Source organism: Myotis brandtii, unplaced genomic scaffold (assembly GCF_000412655.1).
Source record: "Myotis brandtii unplaced genomic scaffold, ASM41265v1 scaffold144, whole genome shotgun sequence".
Taxonomy (NCBI): Eukaryota; Metazoa; Chordata; class Mammalia; order Chiroptera; family Vespertilionidae; genus Myotis; species Myotis brandtii.
The window spans coordinates 300,287-310,855 of NW_005355159.1; the positions used below are offsets into that span (position 1 = coordinate 300,287).

At 46.0% G+C, this 10,569-nt stretch overlaps 1 protein-coding gene across 1 annotated transcript in view; it reads left to right on the forward strand.

The window, feature by feature from the left end:
- The first annotated feature begins 9,018 nt into the window (after positions 1-9,018).
- IGDCC4 (immunoglobulin superfamily, DCC subclass, member 4) overlaps positions 9,019-10,569 on the forward strand; it is a 41,386-nt gene continuing 39,835 nt past the window's right edge. The window contains exon 1 of the mRNA XM_005861124.2: positions 9,019-10,471. Within this exon, the coding sequence (XP_005861186.2) occupies positions 10,393-10,471 (79 nt within the window). The 5' untranslated portion in view covers positions 9,019-10,392. The remainder of the gene's footprint in view (positions 10,472-10,569) is intronic.

The window sequence follows — 10,569 nt, forward strand, 5'->3', positions numbered from 1 at the left end:
GGGAAGTGATTAGACCATAGCCATCCCCGCTGTTTAACGGGAGTCCATGCATCCTAGCCAGTTTGGCTCAGTGGATAGAGCATCAGCCTGTGGACCAAGGGGTCCCCGGGTTCGATTACGGTCAAGGACATGTACCTTGGTTGTAGGCTCCTCCCCGACCTGGGCCCTGGTCAGGGCTTCTGCAGGAGGCAACCCATCTATGTGTTTCTCTCACATGGATGTTTCTCTCTGTTTTTCCCTCTCTCTGCCAATCTCCTTAAAAATCAATGGAAAAATATCCTCAGGTGAGGATTAACAACAAAATAAATAAATGAAATAATCCTGTATAATAAAAGCCTAATATGCTAAGTGTCCAACTGTTTGTTTGACCATTTGACCAGTCGCTATGACACCCACTGACCACCAGGGGGCAGACGCTCTGACCAGTAGGTTAGCTTGCTGCTGAGGTTCAGCCAATCAGGCCTGGGCAAGATGGGCAGGACATGCCCTGGAGCCCTCCCGCGATCCCTCCCTGGCTGGCCAACCTCTCTCGGTCCCTCCCCAGCCTCTAAAATATTTCTTCTAATTAATTTCCTTTCTATGTGCACGAATCCATGCACCAGGCCTCTAGTAATAAATAAAGAGAGTCAGTGCTTGAGCCCAGGTCTGCTAGCTCCGTTTTTACCTCCCAGAGCAAGGTTCTCCTAAACCAGAGCTGGGCAGAGGAATTTGCCAAAGTGAGGGAGCCAAGGCTGCTGCCAGGAAACCACAGGGATCTAAGCCCTTCAGCTTTTGCTTCACCCAGGTCAGCTCAGCTTTTTACTTCTGAATGATTGGGGACACATGTTCTGCAGCTTCAAAGAAGAGGTGACCCCTCAAAAACACAGTGACCCTTCCCATCAGATGGGGACATTGAGGCCCAGAGAAGACTGCAAAGCCACACAACTGTTGAGTGGCAGAGCTGGTACCAAAAGTCAGGCTGATAAACTCGCTGAGGTACAGGCGGGTAAAATGACTTCCCCAAAGGCACAAAACTAGTTGGGAGCTGAACAGAGACACTTGGATGCAGTCTCTAGGACACCTACTAAATTTCCTAAAATCTAAGATGTTACTGTTTGTAAGAACCTGATATATAAAAAATGAGAATAAGAATGTATCTTAGAATCCAGGAAATATGGTATTTGCCTGAATCTGAGTTCCTTCAGGGACTGAGCTCATACTGAGAAAGCATGTACTGGGTGGGTCTTGGATAGGATTCTCCCTGAACTTGCCCAGAGAAAGAAAGGGGAGCCTGGGAAAGACTAGAGAATTTGGAATCTGATAGACAGGTTCGAGTCCAGCAGTTGTGATCTTGAGCAAGCCCTTTGCTTCTCTAACCTTGGACTCTAAAGTGGCATTCTGATACCCCTTCAGAGTTGCTGTGAGGCCAAAGTGCCAAGCACAGGCCTAGCAGGGGATGGGGACTTGGAAGTGACTTATGAAGTTCAAGTTGGCACTCCTGTTGTTGATCTGACCTTACCTCCTCTAAGAGTATAACATTGCCAGTGGGAGCAGTCTGCTCTCCAGGACTGAGCTGCCAGGCCCAAGCCCTGGGGAGAAGATAGATGCTGGGTGGGAAGAGGAACATGACTCAGCCCTGGAGATCTTGGGAGAACAGCAGGTTCTGGGACATGAGCAAGAAGGGTGGGTACAGAAGCCTCCCTCCCATGAGGGTAGTTGGACTCTGCCTTGGCCTCAAATACTTCCCAAGGGCTGATCTTCCAGAATTGCACATGGTGAGGATGAAGGTGTCAATAACTGTAAGGCCCTGGTTAGGGATAGCATATTTACCTTTGAGCAGGTGACTCATTTCCCTCTGAATACCAACCGCTAACATTTGAATGACGAGTGTCCCACCACCTAAAGAATATTTTCTTACGACAGCATCATGTTCAATTTGATCTTCACAATAAGCTAGGAGACATCAGTTAGGTGGTATTATTATTTCTCCTGTGTCTCCCATCCCAGAAAGAAATTAGAGCTCAGAGAGGTCACAGTGCAGAAGTGGAATGCTAATCCTGGCTTCACTCATCCATTAGCAAGCAACATGAATTGAGCAGCTGCCATGGGCTTGGCTTGTGCTGAGGAATCCAGGGATCTGAGGATGCTCAGAGGAGTCAGGCATGTTCTCTGCTATCAAAGGATTCTCAGAAGTGGAGATGGAAACAAGAGGGCCAGTGCAAAGAGAGATGTGTTGAGTGCTGTGTGAGCCCCCGGGAGGCAGACCTGGACAGCAGTTAGGAAGGAGTGTGGGCTTTGACCCAGAGAGCCTGCCATACTGTCTTCCCCTGAACCACTTCCTACTGTATGACCTTGGGCAAGTTATTTAACCTCTCTGTGCTTCAGCTTTCTCTTCTATAACCTAGAGCTAATGATGTGAGCTTTGATATGAGAAAACGCTTGCAAAGCTCCTAGTATCTGGCACACAATACTCAGCAAACATGAGCTATTATTTTCTCTGGGCAGTGAAAAGAGGATGGTCGGGAAAGGCTGCACAAAGGAGGTGGCATTTGAATTAGGTGTTAAGGAGTGAGGAAGTCATTCCAAGCAAAGGGAATTCTGTTGTTGTTGATTTGAGAGGAGAGGGAGAGAGAGAGCAAAAGAGAAACATCAATTTGTTCTACTTATTTATGTATTCATTGATTGATTCTTGTATGTACCCTGTCTGGGAATTAAACCCGCCATCTTGGTGTTCTGGGACGATGCTGTAATCAACTGAGCTATATGGCCAGGGATATAGATGTGTGTGTGTGTGTGTGTGTGTGTGTGTTTATTTATTTATTTATCTTTAAATATTTTTTTAGAGAGAGAGTAAAGGAGAGGAAGAGAGAGAGATAAAAACATCAATGAGAGAGAAACATCAACATTGATCGGCTACCTACTGCACGCCCCCTACTGAGGATCGAGTCCACAACCTGGGCATATGCCCTGACTGGGAATTGAACCGGTGACCTCCTGGTGCATGGTCCTACACTTAACTTCTGAGCCACACCCACCGGGCAAAGGGAATTTTCACACACAGACATGAAGGAATAAAGGGGAAGAATGGCCCTAACCGGTTTGGCTCAGTGGATAGAGCGTTGGCCTGTGGACTGAAGGGTCCCAGGTTCGATTCTGGTCAAGGGCATGTACCTTGGCTGTGGGCACATCCCCAGTAGGGGGCGTGCAGGAGGCAGCTGATAGATGTTTCTCTCATCGATGTTTCTAACTCTCTATCCCTTTCCCTTCCTCTCTGTAAAAAATCAATAAAATATATTTTTTTAAAAAGGGAGAGGAATGGCACACTAGGAGGCAGGAGGGGAGAATGCTGGGGATGGAGTGTGAAGGGCCTTGGATAATGGGAGCCATGAGTCATGCATCTTCCCTGGGCTGTTCTTGCTTCACCTCAATGGCTTAGTTTGCCTGAGGCACCAGAGGGGAGAGTGGGCCATGGAATAGACATACTTTGATGGGGAAACTGAGGAGGAAGAAAGCTGTTGGGTAGGACAGACTCTGACCTCCAGCAGGAGAGGGTGCAGCTTCCAGAGGGGTGGACAGTGTAACCTGCATCACTTACCTTTCAGTTCTGCTGAAGGTGCTGGGCCCATCCTGGTCAGTGTGTCCAGCTGTAGGCGGAGCATTCAGAGACCTCAGGAGGAAATAGATGACACAGCCCACTGTGCTGGTGCAGGTTCAGGAGCCCTCGTAAATGGGGACCAGAAAGGAGCCATCTGAATCCCCAGCGTGCTGGGCACTAGCCTGGAGCAGAGGTGGGTTTTGAGGAGCCGTGGTTCCAGGCAGGAGTTAGCTGTTGGGAGCAGCAAGGCGGTGATGGGAATGGGGCACATGGAACAGTGTCTGCCTGGAGGGGATGGTTCAGGGCCAAAAGGCATCTGTGTGAACAATACAGAGACCTGCATCACTTTTTTAAAATTTAGTTTTAATTTGTCATGGCTACAGGCTTGACTCCATAGCTTAAGGAGTCAAGTTCTAAAACAAATCTTCAAATAAAATGTTTGTAATGTTATCCTGTGATTTTTCCCCCCCAGTTTTTAGGCATTATCTAGAGGCATCCTGCTATGAAAGATTCAAATTTGGCTGTTTTTCCTCCAATTTCCACCAAACATATACACATCCCATCTCCCTCATTTTTTTCAATATAGTTTTATTGTAATTTCACTTAGACCATATTCAGTGTTGACATCATTATGACTATGTCAACATATTCAGAGATGAGTCATGTAACAAACTGAATCATTTTTATTCATGCAGAACTTTCTGTTTTACCTAGTTAATAATTATCTTTTTCCCAGTATATGTATTTGTTACTAATTCAATCCCAAACTTTTCAACCTTTCCATTGCTTTTTTCCCGTTTTAATTGCTACTATTTCCAATGTTTTTCTGCAATATATTTTCATTGCCAATATATAACATTTCAGATATTTAGTGCGTGAGGTTGGTTTTGATGGGGTAGTCTGAGAACATAGCCACCATTTATAGTTGTTGATTCTTTAGGGAAATGTGTTTTGCTTTCCAGGCAATTGATTTTTAAGTGTACTGCAGGCATGACCACCTGTTTGATGCCCTCAAGGAGTTTCCAGTGTGATCTGAGACACAAGATGGACATAAATTACGTAAATGAAGAAATTGCTGTATGAGGCAGAAACAATCCAGTGCCTTTGAGTGGTACAGACAGATGGGTGCGGACTGGGTGATCACCTTGAAGGAGCTGGGATTTGATTTTTAAGGGATTATATGTATTCTTTTTATTGTGGTAAAATATGCATAACACAAATTTATCATTCTAGCGATTTTAAGTGTATAGCTCAGTAGCACTAAGTCCACTCACACTGTTGTGCAACCATCACCTCTATTTCCAGAACTTTTTCATCTTCCCAAACTGAAGATCGTAATTTCTTTCCTCTCAGTTACATTTACTATTTCTGATGACAAAAATAATATATGTTCACTGTAGATAATTTGGAAAAAAAACAACATAGAAAAGCACAAAAAAGAAAATAAAAGTATTCCATAATTCCACAAATTGTTTAGCAATTTGATAATAAGACATGGGTGGAAAGGCATCCCAGGGTGAGAGGAGACCCATCCCACTGGCCCAGAGGGTTTGAGCAGAGGCACAGTGTGAGCGATGGTTTTGAATACGAAGGGTGACAATATTATAAACAAATCTATTTTTTTTTGTATTTTCCTTAAAGGAGAATGAGTAGGGGAGGCAGTGAGTGGTTCTGATAGTGAACCCAGTCCAGTAAAGATTCCAGCAGCTGTTGTGGGTTCCAGTACAAACCACCCCAAATGCGGTGGTGGAAAACAACGATCCCCATTTTTATTATTACTGTCTCACACAGTGCGGGGGGTTAACGGGGCTCAGGGCCTCCTTTGTGGTCACAGTCAGACAGTGGCCGGACTGGACACCGGGAAGGCGGCACCTCCCAGTGGAACAGCCTCTCTACCTCCATGCCATCTCAGAGAAAGCCAGGTGGGAGCTGTGTCTTCTTTCATGACAAACCTAAGAATCCACACAGTATCACTTTCACCACATTCTATCCTTTAGAAATGAGTCACTAGGGCCCAGCCTATGTCCAAAGGGAGGGAAAGTAGAGTCTATTTGTTGGAGGGAGATGTTGTGTCAAAGAACTTGTACACATATTTTTAAACCACCACTGTGATGGAGTCTGTTACCTATTCTAGAATGATATGGGTGCCACAGCCATTAAATCTGCTGGTCCTACAGAGCAAGTGGTCCACACATTCTTGATTTAGAGTCACAGAGCCTACCGAGGTCTTAGAAGTCTCAGACCAGTGCTTTCCAACATTTTTTTGTTGCCCAAACCCCTTCACAGTAATATGCTCTCCTGAGAACACCCTTAGTGATTTAAAACTTTCATCATCTTTGCATGGCATATGATAAAGGAGTAACATTTTAAAAAGCATTCATCGTGAGCAGGATCCACATGGTCCCTGCCACAGGAGCTTACTGTCTAGCAGTAGAGCCAGACAGTTCAGTAAAGAATATGACAGTCAAGTGCATTAGGTGTTTAGATAGGAGAAGCACCAGCTCACAAAATAATTTATCTGGTTCTGACCTCTCTGCTCAGATCAAAACGACATTTCCGTTCCTGTTAACATTTTCACTCGGGTGCCATGAAGGCACCTCAGATTCAGCATGTTGAACAAGCAAATTATCTCCCCTCTCCTCTGTCTCACTCTCCCCATGTTCTCTTTGTTCAATAACATCCCATCCACCTGGTCAAACCAATGAAAACTGTAATCCTCTTGCCTTTTCCCAGTCTCCCAACCCCTATATTGAGCTATCCCCAAGATGTTACTTCTGTCTTAGAATTGTCTCAAAGAAAATGATAATGTATAACAGTATATAGTTAGTTGAAGGACATTTAAATATATTTAATTAAATTGATGAGTTAGAAAACCCTCTTCCCCATTTAAGAAAGGATGCATGTTGATTTTAAATTAATTGCAAAAAAAGCATGATTTGTCAATAAACAAAACTATTTTATCAAATTTGGGGACCATATATTTGGGGGTCCTGAAATTTAACCACAGAATCAAAAATAGGCAAAAATTGCTTTCATGATCTGATTCCATTTTGTGCTATAATAATTTTTTAAAGTCTTTTTTAGTTTTATTTTTAAAATGTGAAATAAAATATTTCCATCTACTGGGAAGTATTTCTTCACAAATAACATTGTAAGTACAATAGGTTTGCCTTTCTGGTACACAAAAAGCCAAATTAGATTAAATTATCACTAGATTTTATTTTTTTAAACATTGGCTTTTGACATATGAATGACTAATGACTTTTGATTAGAAGACTATAATATTCTTTTCTGTCAACTTGAGGCAAATTTGCAAAATTATCATTTTCTCCTCAGCATCAGTGTTTCTTATACTTCCTGTCATGTATTTTTTTATGATCCAACAGAGGCTATAAATGAAACAATGTATACATAACTAAGCTGTTTTTATTTTTATTTTTAAAAATATATTTTTATTGATTTCAGAGAGGAAGGGAGAGGGAGATAGAAACATCAATGATGAGAATCATCGATAGGCTGCCTCCTGCATGCCCCCTACTGGGGATTGAGCCCACAATGTGGGCATGTGCCCTTGACCGGTATTGAACCCGGGACCCTTCAGTCCGCAGGCTGACGCTCTATCCATTGAGTCAAACCAGCTAGGGCTATAACTAAGCCGTTTAATGGTAAGAGCCATGACAGTGGATAATGATGTTCATTGGGCATGCTCACTGTCCTCCACGGCCCTCTACACGAGCACCCCATACACATTTGGAGGCATTCCGTGGTACTATTTGAAGGGGGGGAAATAAGAATATTTTATGAATTGGTTTAAAAAGAAAGAAATTAAAACAAGTGCCATATCCACTTTTAATGGTGTGAAGTCTTTGGAACTCCTGCTGAGAAATGTGCATCATACCCCAGCCCTCTTGTTTTTCTCACTGACCAAGCTGAGGCCCAGGAAGAGGAAAGAAGTTGCCCAAAGTCACATAGCAAATCGGTAGCAGAGCCAGGACAGGACCCGTGGCTCTTATTCCTTACACTGGATTTGGCTGGCCTGACCCTGTCAACCCACTCCACACCTGTGTGCTGAGATATGAAGACAGAAATGAACTGGATTTTTGTGTGTGGCTTGTGGAATTAGTAACACTATATGGTGACACCTTGTCTGTTCTTTTATTCATTCAATTGAGAGTGAAATCATCAACTGCTTTCTAGGCCAGCAGTCGCCAACCTTTCGGACCTCACGGACCACCAGTGGTCCGCAGACCATCGGCTGGTAACCGCTGTTCTAGGCAACATGTAAGGCCTTCCCCATCTGGTCCCAGCTTCCCTGCTTGGCTTCCTCTCCCACCCCTGTCCTCCTTCCTGCCCAGTTTACACTTCTTACATTTTGCTTACACTGGGTTCAGGTATTTGTTTTCACCAGAAGCTTTCCCTGCCTCCCCCCAAGTCTGGCCAGGGCGCCTCTCCTTCCTGTGGTCCATCACCGCCTGAATCATACAGTATTACAGCTGCCTTTCTCCTTGTCTGTTTCCTTCACTCGATCAAGTGTTGTGCCGGCAAGAACCAAGTTCACCACTGTGTTCCCAGTGCCCAGAGCAGGCCTGACCCATTACAGGTGGCCCATGACTGTCCGTGCGGTTAATTATTGGCCCTGCCATTTCTGGAATACTTACGGTGCTCTCACACCACAGGGCCTCTGCAGACGGTGTTTCTTTCCTTCACCCCTTTGGTTCTATCCTCCTTAAATGGTCAAGACCCTGGTCAAACATCTACAACGATCAACAGTCCTGTGAAGACTTCTTCCTCAACACCCCACCACACCCTCCTTCTCCTGCTCCCATCCTCCCAGCTACCCCATGCCACTTTGGATACTATTGTCCCTGTGGGTAGTGACTTGTATCTTTTATCCTGGCCACTGGCACCTACACAGTCCCAGATACTGGTCTAGCTGCTTAGAATTCAGCAGTGAACCTACAGACCAAAATCCCAGTCCTCATGAGGCCCATATTCTGGCTGGGGGGGACAGACTGTAAGTAAAATGTAGAGCATGTCAGAAAGAAGCGAGATAGGGAGAGTGGGGGAAGTTGTGAGGATGGGAGGGTGAGGGACAGAATTTCAGACTTGCACTAGCTGGGCAAAGGTCTGGAGGCAGGAGGGAGGGGGCTGGTCATGATCAAGTTACAGCCAGGAGGCTAGTGTGGCCTGAGAGGTGGTGAACAAAGGGGATGGTGTGGAAGGGGAGGTCAGAGAGGTAAAACAGGCCTCCAGATCAGACTTTGGCTTTTGCTCTGAGCTAGGAGGTCCTGGTAAGTGTTGAGCAGAGAAATGACACCATCTCATTCACATTTTAACAGAATCACTTTGTTGTTGTTGTTAATCCTCACCTGAGGGTATTTTTTCCATTGCTTTTCAGAAAGTGTGGAAGGTAGGAAGAATTGAGTCGGGGGAGGGGAGAGAGAGAGACATCGACTGGTTGCCTCCCTCATGCATCCCGACTGGGGGCAGGGAATGAACCTGCTACCCAGGTACATGACCTTGACCGGGAATTGAACCAGCAATCCTCTAACCACCAAGCAACACCAACTAAGGCCAGAATCACTTTTTATTCTGTTTTGAGAAAAGACAGAAGAGAGATAAGGACAGAAACAAGGAGACCTGTGAGGAGGCTACTGCCACAATCCAGATAAGAGGTGCTTGGATCAAGGTGGTCGTGGGAAGATAGAGCAGGAAGGATATGAAAAGGAAGGGTCAAGGATAACTCCAATGTTTTGCACCTGAGCAACTGGACGAATGGAGCTGCTAGGAACTGGATGGGGGAAACTGTGGGAGGGTTTAATAGGGAAGATCAGAGCTCAACTTTGGACATGTTAAATTTGAGAGGCCTATTAGACAGCCAATGAAAATGTTGAGCAGGTAGCTGGATACGTCTGGGGTTCAGGGGTCATGGTCCAGCCCGGAGGCCTACATTTAGGCATCTTCAGTACAAAGGTGTCACTTAAAGACTTGATGACCAGATAACATCACTAAGAGAAGCAAGTGGGAGTGATTGGCTAAGTCAAATGCTGCTGATGGGCCTGGCAATGAACGAATAAATAAAGGCCAGATCCCATTAGATCTGCAAAGTAGAGGTCATTATTAAGGGTTACCTAGCAACAGGTGGGTAAGGCACCTACTGGGCACAGAGACAAAATGGCTCTAAGTCATGGGAACCCTGGAAACATAGGGAATAAAGAACCACAGCATCTTGGTTTGGAAGGGACCTTAAACAGGTCATTCAATCTGCACTCCTCTCCCCACCCTAGCCTGAAGATGGAATCCCTGGCTTTAGAACAAGAAACATCTGTGGGATCCTGAGGCAGCCAGTCTGGCTCGCACAGAGAAGGCACAGTTGCAGAATGAGTGGGAAATGACCTTCTGGGGTCAGAAAACCAGGGTTCTGGTCCGGCATCTGCTGCCCCTGGACCTCATGTCCTTGGGCAAGTCTTCGCCTCCTCCAGCCTCAGTTTCCCTATGTGTACAATGAAAGCAATCAAACCTTCCTTGTCCCTTTCAGGTTTGCAGAGACTTCTGACTGTGACAGGGCTGGGCTGGGGAAATGCCCTGCCTGGGCTGGTCACTGCAGCAGCAGCAGAAGCCCTCAGCTTGGATGGCGATGGAAATGGCCCGAGGAGGGAACCGTCTTCTCTGTGGACCTGTCGGTGCAGCGAGTGGAGAGGCCAACCAGGGTTCAGGGCAGGACCTGGGCTGGGATCGACTGGGCTTCGAAGGGAAGACGGGGCCATCAGGACAGAGACCCAGTCCTTGCATCTGCCTCCATGTAGCCTGGAACCGAGATGGGGGAGACCCGGAGGCAGCGACAGGTTAAAGAAACGGAGACACCAAGGCAGAGAGACCCGCGGACCCAGAGACAGAGTAAGAGACAGACCGAGAAACAAGCGGCCCAACAGGGGCCCGACGCGACCCAGAGAGGGCCAGGCTACGGGGCGCAGAGCGGAGGCCAGCGCGGTGCA